Below are 21,524 nucleotides of genomic sequence, written 5' to 3'. Positions count from 1 at the left end.
TTCTAATCATAACTTATTACAATATAATACATCAGTCTTTTGTAAAATAGAATTCATTACATTGAAAACTGTACTTCAATCTCTGAAAAAGTGTATAATTGTAAAATACAGGTATACAGGTAATAAAAAGATATGCTGTGTTATAATTTTTTCTACTATTATGTTTATTACATTGACGTCTGAGGCCTAAAGTGACTGTTATGATCTGGCAGAAGACCAGCACTGTGGAACACGACTGCTCCACAGCATAATGCTGAGCCTGGTCCAATAACCACCACAACACACACATATTACATACTTAAAATGTTACTTTCTTTTTTCTTTCCATAATTTTTTGTTATTATTCTTTTTTTATTATTATTGATTTTAATTTTTGTGTTTCTGTGTGTAATTTGTTAGTAATAAATGTTATATGTCTATGAATAATTATTTAATAATTTGTGTGAAACGTTAGTAAGGAAAAGTAGAGAAGACGGAATATACAACACAACTTCGACTTCCAGATTATAAGCAAATTATTATTAAACAGATTTTCAGAAACTGGAGTAAAACTATTATCTATTTAAACAGAGTAATAAAAACTTTATCTAACATTAATTTGGCATAGAGTTTAAAAACATTTAACTATTTTCAACTACTTTATACAATAAGTTCCAAATTTGAAATATTGAATTCGTCAACTATTGAATATTTTGTCTTCGGGTCAGTGATTACAAAAGGCAAAAATTTCTACTACGAGTTTATAAACTGACGTTTAAAATGTTTACGTCAATTATTTGTATTCGCGCGTTAACGTAAGTTAACACTTGACACACTCAAAGTTTACGTTAATTAATGTCACATATTCACAGTAAAGATAGCAGTTAAGCAAGAAACAATTAACGTATGTGTAAAATATATTTAACTTACGGCCGGTTCACACATGTCTTCGTTTTATCGTGTACGTTTTTCTTCGTCGATGGCGTATGTAGTTTTATGAGCGACTTCGTACATGGCACAGTATACTGTATTCAGTAAATAATATCGTTTCGTAAAAAAATACATTCCGTTTTGCATCGATTACTGGACGACGGAACAGTAAAAATATACGTAGATTTTTAATGGATAGATACATCCTTGTAGAATAGAGGCGGTTTTCTGTTTACACATGGCATCCAGAAATGACGGATCCGTTGAACATTATACGGTGCCTATGTGTGACAAAGTATAAATTTATGACGTATCCGTTTAAAACGTACCAGTAAAACGGACTTCCAAGTGTGAACGGGCCGTTACACTGATTGCACAGTAAAATAAAATGACCCCTTACTTATAACAGCATTTCCCGGCTTGCTAAGGCTGGATATTTATTTAATAATTTGGCAATCAATATAGCTTGTTACTGGAACAATCTAGCATTGTAATAGTGACACTGTTTTTTATACGGTTATGTCATAAAATAGTAAGTACTATATTTGAGTCTTGCTGTTGCGTATTCTAATTCAGATATTTGTAATTTATGTTGAGATGTAAATTATAGAAATTATTCGATATAACACGATCAACGATTCGGGCAAGTATAATTCCCAATGCATTGGTGCTACGTAAATCTTAAAACAAGCCAAGCTGTTTTTACGACTCTAATACGTAATTGAAAGAAATGTTCTTCCAGAATGTGATTCCTATTTACACAGTGAAACAGTTTTTAAATAAGAGATTAAGTGCTTATAAGTAAGGGGTAATGTAAAGTTCTATACAACCTTATTTTATATTGAGACCATGAGTTTAACTGTTAACCTATAAATATTGTAACACAACCATAATATTTGCAGTGATATTTTATTGGCTTCATTTGGATTTACCTTAAACAAAATATTAGTATTATTATAAATACTTAACATTAATATAACATATATAGAATCTGGTAGAATGTACCGAGGACATGCTTAGACATAATTTTTATAGAACAGGATTCAAACGGAAAGATGGTAGCTGATGTTCAGTGTTACCGCCGCCTATGGAACAGACACCAGAAAGCTCGCAAGTGCATTTCCGAACTTCTAAGACACTATTTTGAATATAATATCCTAAAGCTACTGATATTCAGACAATAGTGTAGTAGTAGTTGCCTTTGTAGAATGATTTAGATAATTTTGACAAATAAAATTTAAATAAACTGTACCTCAATTTTCCGTTCTACCGGTGGTCCTTAACAATTCTACCCTTTCATTTTAAGTAGCATTTTTTCGCGTAGCTACCTGTGATGCGGGGTTCTACAGGTTTCTGAGGAAAAGGTTTTAGTTGTGTACATTTAAATTACTTTTATTAATAATGATGCATACATCCTTCTTAAGAAAATTTGTAAAAATATGTAAATATCTGATTTTAAACAAAAACCAATCATTTACTGTACCGCGTCAGACTCGGAAACACGAACGTAGTATCATTATAAACAAACAAGACTGTTAATTAACATTACCTTGGTTTAAACTATTCACTTGCCATAATTATTGTATGGGCTTGATAGACAATTTACACAATTTTGTGTCTTAAACAACATACAACATACAAACAAACATCTTACCACGTGAGCATTTACTTCCGCTGTATTTTGATATTGTGTCGCTATCTTCACATTCAGAACACATTTGGAAACTTGTTTCTAAAAATAAACAAAACTTTAAGTATTTTCCATCAATCTTGAACTAAACAAACATTTTTCCAAATTCTATGACGTTATGTTATACTTAAGCATTCGTGAGTATATCAAAGAAAAGATAATCTTCTTTGGCGTATGGAAAAAAATAACTAAAATGCAGTAGTGATTAACGATAAATTTTAAAATTAATCAAAAAGATTTTATTTAAATAAATTATAAATATAAGTAATATAAATTATAATATAATTATAAGAAAATACTATCACCGTCGTATATGAAATTGATATAAAAATACCAAAATAAAATGTATTTATTCACACTTTTTTATTGTACTGTTGCAAACACGTGTTCTAAATATAAAAATTCTAGAATATACTTGAACGATCGATTTCCATGCCACCTAGACCTAACTTTACGATGTCGAATTTAGGTGTTAGTGTGCGCGCGCATCGTAAAAATTCACTCGCATCATTTTTCTCCATTGCGCCAAAAGAAGTATAACTTCAAAAAGAGACAGTGCCACACTTAATTAATCTAGGAATTGTTTAGTCATATTGGTATACCTGTATCACAATATTTGTGTTTATGGCCCAAAGGAGGATCCTGGTTATCAACGTGCCCAAACGTTCTGAAGCCAACCGCAAATTGTGCGTATGGGCTAATTTCATATAGCTCTGTAGATATAATACAAAATTACTTCTAAAGCTGTACGCCATTAAAATACTCTTATTCATTTATCACTTCATTATAATACACATAAAAAAACATGTAACACAATACATAAAATTACAAGTGATGCAACGGGCGTCCTTGTTGAGAAAAACTAAAAAAAGATAAATGTATTGCAAGTAGGTTAAATTAATAGGGCAGATAAAACTGGTTAAATAATGTAAAGAGGCTTCTTTGGAAATAATGATTCACAAGTGGTAGTTTTTTGGCATAATACTGTATATTTTATACAATACTATACAAAAGCTAACGCGATATTTAGTGTTTCCGTATTTTACTACCAAATACGCCAAAAGCTGCTTCTTTTAATCAGGGAATAATGAATACTGGACTTCTTTAAAAGGAGATTCAGTGCAAAGCGAAGATCTGCAATGGATGGCGTAGTTTTGCTCTTTCGCGAATTTTGTAAACGTTTTTGACATTCATAAGCATGCCGTAAGTCGCATCTAAATTGAATAAATAAATTTTGATTTGATTTGAAATGTCAGCACGTCAATAAATGTAAAATCATTTAGTAAAAGATAATTGCGTAATTCTGATTATCATAATACCCCGAATAGTTTAGTATAGAAGATTATAAACTTATAAACCAGTGTGTTGCATAGATGTCTCCGATACTATCGACATATTATAAGTTCGCAGAGTAAATTCACAGTAGCAATATTGTGTTAATGTGTTTAAAATTATACACTTTGTTACTTTTATTTAATTTTAGACAGTATTGTATTGGCATAGTATGTAAGAGTAATATATATAATAAATAATTATAGATAAGATATATATATATATAAAGTTCATTGTCCACATTAATCCTTAATTTTAGATTTTTAAAACTTACCGTGTTTGCCATTATTCCTCACTGGTATTGGTGTGCTATAAATCCTATTTTGTGCATTTATTGCATTTTCTTTCACAACGCTCGTAAGGTTATTGTGCGACGCATTTGTAGTGAGATTACCGTTCTCGGATTTATTATCTGTCGTTAGAGAATCTCTGTATTGTGTAAAATTTCCAGATCTAAAAATTTTCATCTTTATTAATCCATTTAAATCAAATTGAAGCGTAAACAATGTTTTTAACTGAATTAAGTTTGGTGACGGTTTGGATATGTTTGAAAAAAGTGTTGTATTTGAACATACAACACTTGTTGTTCTGGCTTTCTGTATTGTCTTAGTGTTTTGTATTATAATATGTTATAAGCTGTATTATAAGCTGTTAGATTACTTATAATTAAATAAAAAGCTGGGTAACAACTGACTTTAATGGTTTAAATTGTGAGTTTATAAAATAAGGACTAGTGGGGTGGCAACGCTGATAAAAACTAACTTATCTAAGGGTTATTAAATCTAAATAATATTTATGTTATTGGACATTATCGGAAATGGAAATGTTAAAATACAAAATATGAGTGTGGTAAAAACTGAGGGGTCATATTAGCAAGTGTACGATAATTGTTTAAATGTTGTTTAACCTTCTAATTATTAAATAAATTACATATAATATGTAACTTAACTAATATTAGGTTACATAACTAATATATGTTTCTCAGTGTTACTTTAGTAGTTAGATGCGATTTATCAAATCCGACTCCGGTATGTTTGTGTGAAAAATTGCTATGAACAGTGTCTTGCCCGCTCTATGCCCTTGACTTGCGAACTGGTAGTAAATGTAAATTTACAATTAATTTAAATTTTTTGACGTTCGTAAGTGTACTTGTTTACCTATATGAATAAAGATATTTTATTTGTTTGTTTATTTGAAAAAAACATTGCGAGGACATATACGAGGACAATACACAGGGCTGAGGGCGTCAGTCGTGAAGGTGGCGTGTGTCAGGCACTTGTCAATAACGGAAATAGAAACAGACAGCAATTGAACCTTACAGCAGGAGTAATGTCACTGTTGTTTTATTGTTCAGCTTTTATGCCTATTATAAAACTTCCTATAGGGCTAATTCTCTGCTTTATTTTACGAGAAATTCGAAGAATCATAATCTTCATTCGGTTTAAACTTTTAAAATATTATTCAACAAAATCCTAGTTGGGAAAATTGGAAAGTTTATTGTAATAGTAAGACGCTCTTATTAAACTTGGAAGTTTAAGTGGGCCACGGTTTTTGAGTCTCTTGAGACTACATTGAGAGTTCATAATTAGTTTTTCACAAAACTTTGTAGTTAAATTTGAATTAATCAATTCATAAACAAGATTGTTGGAAACTCATTATTCTTTGCGAATTAGTATTATTAGATTAAAATTGACATTTAATTTTGTGTTTTATTATTTCTTAACTAAACATTATATACTTACATAACTTAGGTTTCTGCTAAAACTAAAATACTTCTCAAATTTACCGACGAATGCGTCAAAATTAAATGACTACATCACATTAAAACACTTTTCAAAGCAGTATAATTTCCAAAAGGATTTGAATAAATAGGCTACTTGGGTGATTCCAGACGAAGACTTCAGAAATATTTGCATCAGTGGTTAAGGGAATGCGCAAAGTCTACTTGTAGAACAAAGTAAATAAAATTACTTACCTTTGTCTCCTTAGTAAAATATAAGCACAACAGATGAGGCAGACGAGAAGTAGAATTGAGCTAAATACGATTACAAGCATATTTAGGTCAAATATGTCAGACGGTGGACCCACTTCACCTAAAAATATTAGGTTAACCTTATTGTCTTAACAACTAAATGCTGTTGTTAAAATAAATTAATTAAAAGCTCTCTCAACATCTAATGCCTACACATACTGCACTGCCATAAATGTCACGGATTTTATATTTGTAAATTACTAATAACTACTAAATTAATATCTTTCAATTACTAAAAATCAAAATTAATTTAGTAGTTCCAATATAAATCAAAAAAATAAAGTAAAAAAGGCTATATTTTCTTTCTTACAAAGAACAAAGTAAACTTAATACTATTTATTACATAATTATTTTGTAAGAAAAGTTAATTATACTAAGTTTTTACAATTTTTTTTTAATTATTTCCCAGTTATTTTAACACTTTCCCAGGTGAAAGCCTTCTCCAAGTATCTTGATTTTGGGTGAGTTACATCCAGCTCGTTTTTTCAATGTCTTCGGCGGTCTTCCCCTGTTTCGTTTCCGAATAGGGCCACTCCACCGGGTCACCCTTATGATCCATCGATTGTCAGAGAGTCTTGCTACATGCCCTGCCTATTTCCATTTAAGTTTTAGGGCATACTTCAGCGCATAAGTATACCTTTATTAACCCTCCTTTTTTCATTTATTTTCTTAGTTCCAATATAACTTCGTATAAATACTAACGTTACTTCATAATTAATTATTTGCAAGAATATCCCTGTGACTTAAGGTAATTTATAAAGCTTATCAATGAGAAATTACTTACTACCATCCAAATTTTTAGTAGCAAAATTATAAATGCTACTAATACTCCCAGCCTCATTAGTGGCAGTAATCCTGACCTGGTACCACGTTCCGGGAGATAGATCCGATATAGCGAACGAACTTGAACGATAGTTCGGTGCTTGGTACAGGGGTAGACTCCAACTTGTATCCGCATATGTCTAAAATAGTTTTGGTAAGACAATTTTATCTGAAGGATTCGCTAGTAAATGTATAAATATCACAATTTTTTTTAAAACATGTACGTATAGGTCGTAAAATATAGTAATGTCATAATTTTTCGTATTTTTAATAACATTACAAAGAAATTTTATTAATTTAAACTGTTCTGTGTTTTACAACAAGAAATTGAAATAATTGATATTAATAATGTACAAATTTTACCGCGTCAGTTAATACGAGTATATAAAAGATGGTGATGTATGTATTAAACACTAATATGTATTAGATATTCTTACCAACGTATTCCTGGCTCTGGTCCAGATTCTTGATCCCAGGGGACGAAACTCCACATCCCAAGCTCTCATATCGCAACCACCACTCTCCCAGCCAGCCAACTGGATGTACATGTGTGAACTGTTGCTCCATAACCATTCGTTTGATGTTGGTGGAATTGGGACTAAATAGAAAAATAAGAATTTAAATTCCCGCCTATTGAAGTCCACTGCTGGACTAATACCTCTCCCCAAAATTTACAATACGACAGGTCCCACGCGCATCCCATCACCATCCCACCACCATGCATTCCCATGACCCTTACCTGGTCATCTAGGTTTTGAGTGTAAAAGAAAAATATATAACAACTGTATTTCCCAAAAATCAACCCCTCAACCGAATTAACTTTAAAAAGAATTTATAATAGATAAAAATATAAAACAATAATATTACATACATAATCTTTATTTATATTTGTTCATTTTTTTACCAATATTGTAGGGGCTTAGCTGTTTGCAGAAAAAACCCGGTTGGCTAGAGCTAATTTGCAGTCTGTCATTGGGAGTGAAAGTTTAAAACAAAAGACGAAACGAGTTCTATTCCATTGTAATGAACTAAGTTTATAGTTAAATACGCATTAATACCAGATATGATATTATTGTATCACAATCAACGCAGCGTTGCGTCTTCGGCCTATTGAGTACATAATCAGCCCCCTGGTTCCGCTTTTGATATATTTATGATTAAAACAGAGACAAATACAAACTGCAAACCTGCGAATGTTTATATATATATATATATATAGACATCGCAGTTTATTAAATTATTCGTTAAGTATTGAGGCATCTTAGTAATAAGATGACGTTTAGAGTGCTTTTAATAAAAATAAATTTTCAACGGCGATACTCGTACACCAAAGACCGTTGTTTTCTTTTTAACAACGATTCATCTATATTCATAAATGTATATAATTAGAAAAAAATATATGGTCTACCAAGAGCACGATCTGGCAGCTACTAACAAGTATCTTCTAAAATAAAATTATTGACAATTAAAGAGATTGGCGAAGAGTTTCTTGCCAGTTTTTCCCTGGATTTGAGAACAAAAACCGAAGCATTAAACGTAACTTTAGCATAATTTTTTGATTAGCGATAAAACAAATCATAAAACTATATTTTAAATGGACTTACCAGTTCCCAAGGTGCTAATATCTAGATACGCAGGTTGTGAGGTTCCCACTCTGTTCGTCGCTGTTATTCGTAACGAATATTTTGTCCCACACTTAAGTCCAGTTAAGGTATGTTTTTGGACGTTAGATATATTTGGTAGATCATTTGTCGACCAAGCCTCTTGCCAGGGTCCGTTTGCTTCTTTCCAAGTTAGGCTGTAGGCTAAAAAAGAGACATACATGAAGATTTACACTATAATCAATATAAATAATTAGTTGTCCTTGGAACGGTAAAACTTCGTAGTTAAAGGAAAAATTACGTTCGATACCAGATATTTCGGACAATGACGATAGCAAACGCAAGGCACACAACAAAACTTATTATTGCTATAAACACTATGAGATAGTTCCTCATTCAGATCATTGATCCGATAGCAAGACGAAAAAAAGTAGCAGGCCTAGTATGAAGAAGGATATGTCTACAGTAGGAAAATTTGTAGGAGGCCTATGTCGAAAGAGAAGCGAACACCGAGGAAGATTGAGTAGATAATACAAAAGACAATAAATAACTAAAGACATGAATGAATCATGGAGATTATAGATTGTCAAAGAAATAAAATTAATTATATAAAAAAAATATAGATATATTTTCTCTCTAGTTAAGATAAAAACGTACTTATTTTCTGTGCAGATGATTTATTTGTAATTGAGTAATGTGGTTGTTCCCATTCGACTACCAAGGAGTCTTTATATGGCGTTGCTCTAAGGATTGGCGAATCCGGTAATGGTTGGACAATCACTGTATATTTCACAGAATCAGAACCATACAGATTCTTAGCTAGACACGTATAATTACCGCTTAGAGATTCGTCAATATCTGAAAAAAATATAACTTGTAATTGAGGACATTAGTAAAAAATAAACTTTTAACGAAAAATAAATTCCATGGGACTACTCTTTTATTAATAAAAATTAAATCAGTGTAATTGCATTACTATAACATAAAAAGTCATCAACTTCTTTCATCACAGCGGAAACAATACGACAAACACGAAAGAGTACTTTAGCTGCAATTAGACTGATAATCGTGAATGTACATTTATTTCAGGAAAATTCACAAGAATATATTTTATATAATCATTAAAACAGACGCACAATTCCAAAATCACCATTGAATGCTCGCCGACAGGTAAATGAAGACCTATATTAAATATTCGTTAAATGCTTATAAAGTTTAATAATAATGTTAAATTACTGTTAATCAGAAGTGTATCGTCGTGGTTCCGTGTAAAGCGGGGATGGTGGGTGATGATGTTGTGGTTGTGGTACCACACCGTACGAGCTGCAGGAGATCCCACACACTCGCATCGTAGAAGCAGAGATGATCCCGCACCAACAGATATTGAACCGCCTAAAGATGAAACTCCAGCTACGACTGGAGAAAAATCATTTATTTTACTTGATTACTTAAAAAATTTAAAAGTATTTTAATTTTTACTAAGTAAACAAACATGTCAATACTAAGAATGTAATAGTTAAATTTCATCTTTTCATTTCATTCATCTTTCGACACTTTGTTAGTTTGCTATCCTGAGATTTTAGACGCGTAACAAGCAGAGATCCAGAGAGTAAAAAAAATCTTATTGGGTCTGCTAGAGTAGAGATGATGATGATGGCCAGAGACTTGCCGAAGACAGAATATTTGTCAGATATGAATAAAATGGTAGCATTGTGCTAATTAATCATAATTTAAAAATCATATACTGTCCACAACTGAGCGTTATTGAAGACAGTTTTTGCATCAGCACTGTATCAGCTACCCATTGAAGTATTTCCAAACTTATTAAACTTCGCGAGCCCCGTATCATGAAGAGTGACCATAGGCGGAGGTATAACTTAAAATCAGGTCAATCAAGCCACCGATTTCCCGCTTCTAAAAAAATATTATTAACAATGTTTTATAATGTTACCTCTATGCGTTGGTGTTTGAGTCAGTCTCTTGCTTGCTCGGCCTTCACCAACATGCGTAGACGCACACACCCACGCTTCATAAGTCCGGCCAGTGCTCAAATCCTTCACCTCTGCCGTATGGCGAATAGATTCTATACGCTGTGTTATAACTGCATCGCCCGCACTTCTATGACAAAATATTTGACTAAGCAAAAAGTACGTACACAAAAAAATCTTATATTGTAAATCATTCTCGACTCTAGTTGAACATAGAAAAATTTCATCAAAATATGTCTAGCCAAACAGACGTTTAGAAACAATCCTAAACGTAGTGTTACGCATACGTGCACAAAAGATTTTTTATATAACAGCTGTTTATTTGCTGTATAGATAAATAGCTTATTTATCGACTGCAGCGCTATCTGCCGGCACAAACCAACCGCACACAAAAGAAGTCTTTTAAATCGCCAGCCGATTACGAGGAGTTCAGTAACATATACACCTACAGTAGTATTATATATATAATATAGATGTATAAATAAATATTAGTTGTATTAATAATTAAAATTAAGCCTACTAATTAAGTTTATATTACATTATATTTGTTAATAATTAAGACAAAAAGTTAATACAATTCCTTCACTTACTCATAGAAAGGAACCTCGTTCCATCCGGGTGTCCCTTGAGTTTTTTTTTAATCTGACTACTTTTATATATTTTTAATACTATACAAATTAGAAATCGAAATTGGTCTTTATTCACTGATAACGCAATGCCACTTTCATTTTCGAGCTGTGAAATCCAATCTCAGTGTTGATACGACCTTTCCTGAGAGATATGACCTCCAATTGTTTAAAGAAAGAGTGGCGTCCCATTTTCCCCTTATTCAATAATAAAAAAAAAACAAAGCTTACCCCACTGGTTTGACGTAGACTGTATAGAAAATAATTTCTCCATTCGGCCTGTCTGGTGGCTTCCAACTGATGAGTAATGTTGTCGGTGATAGAACTAAAACTTTAATATCTGCTGGTGGTGATGGAACTATAAGCAATGTATAATATATTTAATTTTATCACTGTATTATATTAGACAACGAAATACATAGACTATTATAATTAGTTAATTTTAAATGTAATGTACTTGACTTCACTAATAATTAATCATGTTTAATTTTATTCCGTGTGTGAATTATTGTTATTTTATAGTTATTATAATTAATGGTTATTAATTCTTGTTGTTTAAGGTAGGACAGGTTTTTATTTTATTATCAAATAATACGTACAAATTTAAATAAAACAATTTATGTATTTTTTGTATACATGTATAAAAAGGTGTACATTTACAGATATATATGTATATATTACATATATGTTACAATAATAAATAATGATTCAAAATCTTGGAACCAATTTGTTATTTCGCTCAAACAGCTATTGTACTGTATTGTTACCATAGTAACATATCATTATAGTGATTCATTAGTTGATCTGATTCTATAAAATTTAATTTCACTTATATGTGACTGAGTATTTTAAATTAAAATTGTTTGTTTTAAATTTTATTTTAATATTAATAAAATATTATTAATTACCGTCCTGTAAAGTAGTGCAGACGATTGGGTAAGAGAACGGTCCTACTCCGTAACTGGAATAGCCAGCGACTTTAATTGTATAATTTGCATATTTTAGTAAGTTTTGCAAATACTGTTCCGTATGAATTGATGTTTGATTCTGCCAATCACTCTCTGAAAAAAACAATTGAAATCCTATGTGGTACCAATTTTTTTTTAAAAGGTCTTCAGGGTCATGTCAATACTAAAACTTCGGTAGGTACGTGAAGTTCGTATTTATTGTGCATAAGAGACGACGAAGAAACTGTATGGTTAAGTAACTTTTATGGTTCACTTTGTTTTAAAGTTATACTTCATTTGGCGCGTTAGGTAAAAATGATGAATGTATTTTTTTCTACAATTCTCGCACAAAGTCACAAAAGCCCGACGTTAGCACCCTGAAGTAAGCATCAACATTTTAGTTTTTTCTATTGGGATTTACTACTAAGATGATGTAAGTAGCAGGAAAACAATTACTTACCATCAGAGGCATAAAGAATGGTATATCCCAAAATCTCAGTTCCATGTCTTGGTGCTATCAAGGGTTGCCAACCGACTCGCAATGATGTTGAAGAAACGGCTGTACATTCAACTGAAGATGGAGCGTTTTCGGGAGCTAATATATATATATAAGTTTTAATTAATTTATAAAATTACTATATTTTCAATTTCATAATGGGTTTTATATAAAGTATTTAGTTTATAATATAGATAACTATCAGACCTGACAAACGTGAATGTCTATCCTATATACCCTTTCTAAATACAAGATAATATATAATTGTAAATAATGTGAATAATTCCAGAATCTACTTCAACATTCATCAAAATCGGTCTTCACATATATTAAGGCTTTAACGGGAAAGATTCGATCGTCTTAGACGCGGCATTGTTAATGATAATATCGGCACAATAATCGTATATAAACTTGAATTAACTTATTTTACGTTTTGTTATTATTTAAATTAGCACATATATATATATATATATATTAGCTTTCAGTTGCGTTATTTCGTGCCGGTTGCGTTTTGTTATAACATTTGAACAAATGAACGGCTAGACTGATAAACTTTCAGTTGTTTTGTTTGTTGCGTTTTGTTATACCACGATAGTATCACGTCCCACGGAGACGGGATAATAATCCTTTGTCCGTCTCCTGGTCCTTCCTCCCCACAATTTTTTAGCCAAATCTGTTTAGTCATTTTTAAGTTATATACATTTTCACAGTTTTATACATATACACGTCTAGTATTTGTAATAATTATATTTTTGTAGCGATAACTTTAAAGAAAAAATCATGTACTATTTATATATTACACGAGTTTATTATATGAAATATGGTCGTAAATTTAATATAATTAAAAATTCTTTAGTAAAAGAAAACTATTTTTACCTCCTTCCCGAGTCTCCTGAAAAACTGGTGATGAAAATGGACCTGAACCAGCACTATTAAAAGCTGATATTGTTACAGCATATCTAAAACAAGAAGCGGATTTAAAAATCTGTTATCATGAGAAAGAAAAGGTTTGACTACGCAACAATTATTCATCTTCACAGCATATAATCTAGTAGCTAATAGAAATAACATAGACTATAGACACAGAATAAAAAGAGTTCTATATAAAAAATAAAAATAAATGTATGACTAAAGTAATTTGAATTTCGAATAATTTAAACCTCGCTTCTTCACCTCTAAGATCATTAAGCATGCTCCGTGTTAGAGCTTCAAAATAATGAATACCGGTTTTAATCATAGTAACCTCTAGTTAAGAAATGTTTTGTCCCTTATTTTCGAAAAGGGCAGAGAGAAAAAAAGGAACGTCACTTCAAAAGGTTAGATTGTTAATAAATAAGCACACGTACCTTGTATTTTTCAAAAGACCACTTAGCATTGTCTCTTGCTTTCCAGACTGGTGTGGCACTTTTAGCATTCTCGTGTTTGATTCTTCTGAAACTAAAATAACAATGTTGGCAATACTTTTACATATCAGTTATGAATTAAAAATGCTTTAGATAACAATCAAAATATTTACTGCATTATAACAGTTGATAATATGTATCTCAGTAAGGGGTGTACCGTCAACTCTGAAAATTGACCGCGCCCAACGCGTCATTCTTAAGATAACTTACATGAAACCTTTATATATATATATATATTAAGTCAAGTACATAAAATAATGAATATGTCAAATGGAAGAGACTTAGTTGCTCACGACACCGAACCGCAGTAGGCTATTTCTCTTTTTTAACTATACATCCTTTTTACTATGTAATGAAATATTTTTCTTTTCATTGAAGTTGTTTAATTTTAAATGCGCATGGGCATTACAAAACGGTTTCTACTTGTGGTATACATATGTTTTATTATGTAATTAAAACTTTATGAAAGACCTATGTATTGTAAATGACAATAATAATTTTCTTTAAATAAATAAGGTAATTGCGTAATATTAAAAATCTTTAAACAAACGTGATATCGCTAAAACATCTCGATTGGAAAAACCATAAACAGGAAAATAAGTGAAAAAGGCGAAGTTGTAAAATTTATATGACTTTTATGGCGATAAAAGTTGCCTGAACTTTTTAGAGGGGTCTTATTTTTACTATACTAGAAAGAAAGCTTCTTTGTGTTTTCCTACTATTTTAGTACTTCTGATTGATAAGAACCTAAAAAAAATACTATTACCTTTCTCTGCATTTAATTAAATTAAACAAACTTAAAGATTTCAGTTGGCACTTTACAAGAGCTCGTTCTTTCTTCACTTAACGAATAAGTATTGTAATACAGAGTGCAAACAATTACTATCAAAGTTACGAATACCTACTGTAAATATTGCATGTTAATATCTTTACCTACTCGTATAAGCAAACATTATTCCAGAAAAATCTTAAGCTAAGGTTTGTCGTGTTGAAAGAAATTACTAAAGAAGGCCTATGGTATGATAATAACTTAAAGATATAACGTTTACGGATTTATGGAATCATCAGTGCTATTTATTTACATAAAACACGGGTTTTAAACGATATATGCCAAGAACACAAGTGCCCTCAATAAATTCGAATCAATATTTTCTGTCAATTAAAAGGTTTATATCAAAGGACACATGTGCTCCTTATATAAAATATTTAAATGTTGTTTGAAATTCATTAGTATTAATACTTTTTTAAAGTTTGTTTTGTTTGTTAACAACTTTATTGCGATATAAGTGATTCGTCAATTACACTTCTTGGCTGCAGAGTTATTCCATCAGCTCCTAACCTGTTTTATTCCACCATTATTGGCAGTCATGTTAGTAAAAGCGCATGGGCAATACAAAACGGTTTTTAGTTGTAGCATACATATGTTTTTATTATGTTATCGAAACTTTATGAATGAACTAACTAACTAACTGTTTTATTCCACCATTATTGGCAGTCATGTTAGTAAAAGATTGTATACCGTCTGCATGTATTAAAAAAGTGATGAAATCTTACTTGGTCCAACGTTCTGTGGTACAGCCTTTATGTGGAATCCTGTGATGTGGCCATTATGTGATAGTGGGTCTGGTGGTGACCACCACACTCTTAGCTGACCTGGCTCTTCTGTTTGCGATACACGTACTTGTTGTGGTGGAGATGATGGAGCTACAAAATAGTTATTTTTTATTGCATTTTGTATTATCTTTATATAAAATGCCACCCAATTTTTTTTTTGTTTCTCATTATTTTAACCATCTTTTGACACAAATAACAAAAGAGTTTTCTATGGAAACTGTTTTTATATTAATAGCTTTAATGTGTCAATTACGACTGGTACTATTCGGACGGTTCGATAGATGAAATAGTAGTTAGGTGCAAATTTAATACTGATTTAGTTTTTAATGAATAAGGGGAATATTTTATAACACATAAATAAAAAATAATCTATCATAGAGTAAATCATATTCATTTAATATATTAAATTGAATTTTAGTAATGTTAATTGTAAATCACATTATTTTTAAATATTAATATAACTTACGTTCCTCTTGTGTAGTGAAATACAAAGGTTCAGTGAACCGGCTTACAGCGACTTGGTTGACAGTTGCAACTCTAACTGCATAGCCATTCGCCGGACGAAGATTTTGCAGCTCGAATATTTGACGTATTTCATTATTGCTAGAGGAAAGATTGACGTTTAAACTCGGGTATAACATATCAAATACAAATCACAAGTACACTATGAAATCACTATTTTTTTTCGTGGAATAAAATCCGTATTTATATATTTATTAAAATCGTTAATACATATAGAAACAAATAGCACAAATAGGATGCAAAGGTGTAGCATATCGCTAACAATCAATCTCTTCCTGGCAAATCTAGCACAACAAAAGGTTTGGCAATAAATAACGTACCTAGGTTTTACAAATTTGACTAGGAATAGTTTTTATGAACGAGTATCTCTTTCTCAATGGAAGAATGGCCTATAAAATACCTATATGTTTAAAACACAGGTATTACACAATTTTCTCAAAATGTTTACTCACTGATGAGTGATTAACGTTCGTATATTCACCATTATTTAAAGATCAATTAGAAATTCTTTATTTTTATAATATAATGCTATATGAACTATATTTCAGTGCAGTAATATTGGCCTAGTGAGTACAAGGTGCGCTCATAATAGATTTTCTTTTTGTGTACTCATTTAACAATCTCAGACGGTGAAGAAATACATCGTCAGCAAGCCGAATTGCCTTTCACCCAAAAAGAACTCCTGTGCACAGGGTGTGTCATGCGCAGGAGGCTGATCACTTACTTTCTTATTAGATTGACATATTATGATCATGAAACAGATACAGACATCTGAGGCCCAGACCTAAAAAACAGGGTGTAGCGTCACTTATTTATTATTCTTATTTAGCCCAAAGCTTAAACAAAATCAAACACACAGAAATTTATTATATAAAATTGACCAAATTTTATGTATAATTTGTCTCTTAACACACCTTGTGACATTAAATGTACTAGCGAGTTCCCAACGAACATCACTGAGGTGCGCAGGCGCATACTGTACGGTATAGTGCTTGGCATTTAAACGATCATTGGTTCGCCATGATATGGCCACTATCCGAGATTGAACTGACTCCAAACGAAGTTCAGTTGGTGGTGTGGGCGGTTCTGAAAACAGTATGCTTTAAAATTTATATGATATAGTTTCATAACGATTTGTCTGGTTTATTTATAAAGTTACAAAAGAGAAGGACAAAACAGTTTATAGCTATTAAAATGTTTTGTCTTCCTCTTTTCAAGACTTTAATACCCGGGTTTAAGAAGTATTATAATATTATGTCATAACTGTATCAGCTGAAGTGAGTATTGCATTGACAGTTTTGCCTAAAGGTGACGTTAGTACTATTTATTCTGGCAACATTATGTTGTGCTCTTTTCTAACGTTATAGTTAATACATTCCTTGAAAATTATTAAAAACATATATACATATATATAAAAGCACCAAAACGTAAAAGAAATTTTATTTAAGTTATCCTACAGCTAATCACTAAACAATATTCAAACAATTACATTACTTACAAGAGCCAAAACGGAATACACATTGAAACAGAAACATAAAGCACAGTTTTACAAAGCACAGTTCTTAGATTAATTGATTGGTAGATTAAAATATATGTTTAATATCAAGGAACAAACTAAGTCATTATTAGTACAAGATACCTGAGTTTTTTTAAATATTTTTAAGAATTTTTTTAGTCACATTAAATATATCGATTTGCTGGTAATTTATGTTGTAATCTGTAGGTATACGATACATAACCGAGTTTCGTAAATATTTATATATATTATATATTCGTCGGTCTTAGAACGAGGAATTTCGAATAATTGGATTCGCCTTGTATTGTGTGATGAATAGCAAAAGCCTGTGTCTTAAAAAAGTGGTCTTAAATAGCAAAAGCGATAAATTATATTATTTAAATGAATCTTAAATAAGTAAATTATTTGTAAATTAATATCACGAAGAGAGACGATATCAAACGAACACTCTGCCTTCTGTTATATCAAATATAAATTTCCTCATATAACTCACCCAGTATTGTGACATATACATTGTATATGCTGCTCCCAAAGGGATTGCCCGCTCGGCATTGGTACAATCCTGCATCATTTGTTTCTGCGTACTGTATACTTATTGTACTTCTCAACCCTGAGTTGGTTTTTATTTCTGACAGTTTCCATCTAAAATTATGTTTAAATTAAAGTTTTTATAGTATGTTTTTGTAGTTATTAGTAACACGAGCTGGTGCCAGTGACGTTGTCTGCGCGGGATTAAAATAATATTCGTCGAAATGATATAACATAAATGACATATTTTAACAACTTTACATAAACATTATATTATATTATTCTCGTAATATTAAATTATTCTCGACATTATCGTATTGGCATAGTCTGTAAGGATTTTTTAATGTATTTATTTTTGTAATAAATAAATAAAACAAATAATCGATAAAAGTATTTATTTTCATTTAGGACACAATTTATATTATACTACCAAATGCGCATTTGAAATAAATTATTTTTTATTGTAGTTATGGTTCACTATTTTGGTTTTAAAGGTTTTCACATAAGATATAGATATACACTATCGTGGGCTCAGTGTCGAAATATTTAAGATAAACATTTCTATCATACATAATAAAAGTGTTATTCTTTCGGTTTTGGCAGCGCACGCCAGAATAGCTCACAGATGGAAGTTATTTTTCTGCTTATTTGATATTTTGGACAATCCACACAATGGATTACAAATTGTAGCCTATGTGTTTTTCTAATATATGAACTATATTATTGTAAATTTTAATTAAAATGCATTCCCTAATTTTTACGTGTGTGTAACAAACATCCACAACAGCTTACAAACTGTCGCAATTATAATATTAGTAGGATTTGCGAAAAGCGTAATGTTTCCGATATATTCGTTCGACAATAATTATTGTCCTGACCGAAGTAGAGATGGATATTAAGAGTTTGAGCTTCTAAATGAATCTATGTGATATTAGCACATTTATTCTTAATTACTCTTTTATATCGCGATATGAGGAAATATTGCCAGCATTAAAGGTACATTGCCACACAGACCAAACTCTTTTTTTAATTTTCTGTTTATGAATTATCATTATTACTATGTAGGTTAACAAAATTGTAAAAACTGTAAATACGTTTGGGGACACTCTTGCGCTACTTGCCTATGAGAGTGCACTTCTAGGGCGTGTCCCTGCCTCATCCATTGTACAGTAATCGGTGTGTCTCCGAGAGCGTGGCACTCCAGAGCTACTGATTGACCCAGCCGTGATGTAATATTAGCTGATGATGTGGAGAAGTGGACTGGCTCTAAAAATATACTCAATAATAAAAATGATTTAGCTTTGGCCAGTGCTGTATCCAACATAGTTAATAATATTAATAATTTATTAGCAAAAATGTCATTGTGATTTGCATATTATGCCTTTGCATATTAAAAGATGCTCAAGATTGTTTAGGTCGAAGGATGCTGCTGTATCCGCAAATTAAATTAAGCATATTTGACCAATCTAGCGGCCGACTGGACTGAAGGTCCTAAGGGCCTAAGGTCGAAAAGTTGTATATTATGTTGTCAGCGGTCAGAATATTTTTTTTAGTGCATCTCAGAGTTTGACGATATTTTTGATTATTATCGCGGATTGATGATGTAACTATAGGATAATAACTTTAGCAACAAAATATAAATTTATGATTGAGAGATTTAATGTATAAACTATTTTTTTAAGTAATAATCTTAATTTGCAAAATTAAAACGACGTAATACCGACTATTTACTGTAATCCAGACAGTCTTGCTGAGTGGCGTACCGACGCCATTTTCAACGTTGCAAGAATATAGTCCCTCGTCTGCTAGTGATACCTCGTCTATCACCAAAGACCCATTTGTCAAGCTTAGAATTCCGCCTCCAGCAAGTTCTAGTACGGGTTGCCAGGTACCGAGAATCGCTAAAATATACATTATATATACATACAAGTTATTACACAAATAGTTGTATGTAATTAGAAAAGAGAAATGAAGGTGTAAATTGGGTACGAACGGGGTTAGTCACAATTTTAATCAACTCAATAAATTTAGGATATTTGATGACAAGAAAAGAGTATGTGGTAATTAGAGGTAAATGGTTTAAGTCAAAATCAAAATAACTTTATTCATATAGGTAGTTCGCAAGTTAAGTGTGTGGAGGGCCAAGGAGATCTGGAAAAACAAACAAAGTAACAAGTGCTGATCACCAGGGAGTCTATTTTTAAGTGTAAATGCTTTATATGATAACTTTGTAAACTTAATTGTATAAAATTTCCAAACATGTTCGCATAAAATCGAATTCAGCGTAAGCCAACAGATTTAAATAAATTTTAGGCAAGTGAACGGTAAATTTTAAAAATTCTTAACATGTTTACTTCATTGCTAACTATCAAGAGCGAGTTTTGAATGCGACTTGGGAGGTTACTGTAACTCAAATAGGGATATAAAATCTGTAGTTATAATCCACGACTCTTTGATTCTTTGATACCAAATTTTATATACGATACACCATGTTGAGGCATTGACATGGTTTTACCAAAATTTTCTTAAATCAATTGTTTATAATGTATTTCGTTTGGAAGTACAATTTATAATATATCTATATGTCTTTTATATTTTTTTTTTGTTTTGATGCAAAAATTACAAGTCACTAATATGTTAATTAATAAGTCTTAAAAAGGTACGTTTGAAATAAAAGGACTATTCTTACCGTCTTTTTTCATCCAATGCACCTGAGGTTTTGGATACCCACTAGCGCTACACGAGACAACACCTCTTCTGCCTAATAAAAGAGAAGAGTTTGTTGGCTCTTCTGCCCATTTTGGGGCAACTGTAAAAAGCAACTAAAATAAGAATGCCTATAGGAAAAACTTAAGAACTTGTTAAAATAATATTCGCAGCAAAATTATCTTTCAAACCGTGAGTATTTTATGATTCACGTCCAAGGCTACACCTATTTTAATAAATAGTGTTTAAGTCGCAATGAAAAGCGCGTTTATTTATTTATAATTATAAAAATATTTATTCAGAAAACTAGACACCCTAACACACTTTTACCAGCACAACTTATTAAGTAGAAGTTTTATCTTGTTAAATTGTTGAAGCTTGTGGTTTTTATTATCATAAACAAAGTACAGCACAGGTGCAAACCATCCACGCGATGATACAATATTAAATCATTTATTTACATATTTTAAGACTAAAGTTCGATAAGGCTTATTTAGGAAAAGTAATTCAATTTTTCATGAGGGAAATATATTAGTTTCTCATGTATTAGATGAATTTCTTGAGAACTTATTTTTTGATATCTGGTTGGATACTACTATGTTTAAGGAAGACTGGGAGATTAATTTAAGATTTATTTTTAAATATGAAATCAGTGGCGCTACAACGTTTTTAATTTTGGGACTCAGATCCTAGGTGTATTAGCTTCGTTTACCTGATAGACGCCGTCGACTTTTTGGTCTAAGTCAAGCCGAATTCATCGAGATGTTTTCCAATTTCAATAGTCCATTCGTG

At 31.3% G+C, this 21,524-nt stretch overlaps 1 protein-coding gene across 1 annotated transcript in view; it reads right to left on the bottom strand.

Annotated features, from left to right (window-relative positions):
- Nucleotides 1-1,038: 1,038 nt before the first annotated feature.
- Nucleotides 1,039-21,524, bottom strand: part of LOC111000026 (Down syndrome cell adhesion molecule-like protein Dscam2) — a 33,656-nt gene continuing 13,170 nt past the window's right edge. The window contains exons 9-32 of the mRNA XM_045632059.1: nt 20,716-20,835; nt 19,751-19,927; nt 19,148-19,292; nt 17,992-18,140; nt 16,897-17,068; nt 15,927-16,063; nt 15,401-15,550; nt 13,790-13,880; nt 13,320-13,402; nt 12,408-12,542; nt 11,909-12,061; nt 11,232-11,358; nt 10,338-10,504; nt 9,623-9,802; nt 9,044-9,244; nt 8,390-8,590; nt 7,223-7,383; nt 6,748-6,925; nt 5,907-6,024; nt 4,206-4,384; nt 3,202-3,312; nt 2,564-2,641; nt 2,162-2,262; nt 1,039-1,841 (exon numbers count right to left, since the gene is read on the bottom strand). Of these exons, the coding sequence (XP_045488015.1) occupies nt 2,234-2,262; nt 2,564-2,641; nt 3,202-3,312; nt 4,206-4,384; nt 5,907-6,024; nt 6,748-6,925; nt 7,223-7,383; nt 8,390-8,590; nt 9,044-9,244; nt 9,623-9,802; nt 10,338-10,504; nt 11,232-11,358; nt 11,909-12,061; nt 12,408-12,542; nt 13,320-13,402; nt 13,790-13,880; nt 15,401-15,550; nt 15,927-16,063; nt 16,897-17,068; nt 17,992-18,140; nt 19,148-19,292; nt 19,751-19,927; nt 20,716-20,835 (3,242 nt within the window). The 3' untranslated portion in view covers nt 1,039-1,841; nt 2,162-2,233. The remainder of the gene's footprint in view (nt 1,842-2,161; nt 2,263-2,563; nt 2,642-3,201; nt 3,313-4,205; nt 4,385-5,906; nt 6,025-6,747; nt 6,926-7,222; nt 7,384-8,389; nt 8,591-9,043; nt 9,245-9,622; nt 9,803-10,337; nt 10,505-11,231; nt 11,359-11,908; nt 12,062-12,407; nt 12,543-13,319; nt 13,403-13,789; nt 13,881-15,400; nt 15,551-15,926; nt 16,064-16,896; nt 17,069-17,991; nt 18,141-19,147; nt 19,293-19,750; nt 19,928-20,715; nt 20,836-21,524) is intronic.

Source organism: Pieris rapae, chromosome 18, assembly GCF_905147795.1.
Source record: "Pieris rapae chromosome 18, ilPieRapa1.1, whole genome shotgun sequence".
Taxonomy (NCBI): Eukaryota; Metazoa; Arthropoda; class Insecta; order Lepidoptera; family Pieridae; genus Pieris; species Pieris rapae.
Note: the sequence above shows the minus strand (reverse complement) of the source record. Positions and strands in the feature narration are given on the sequence as shown.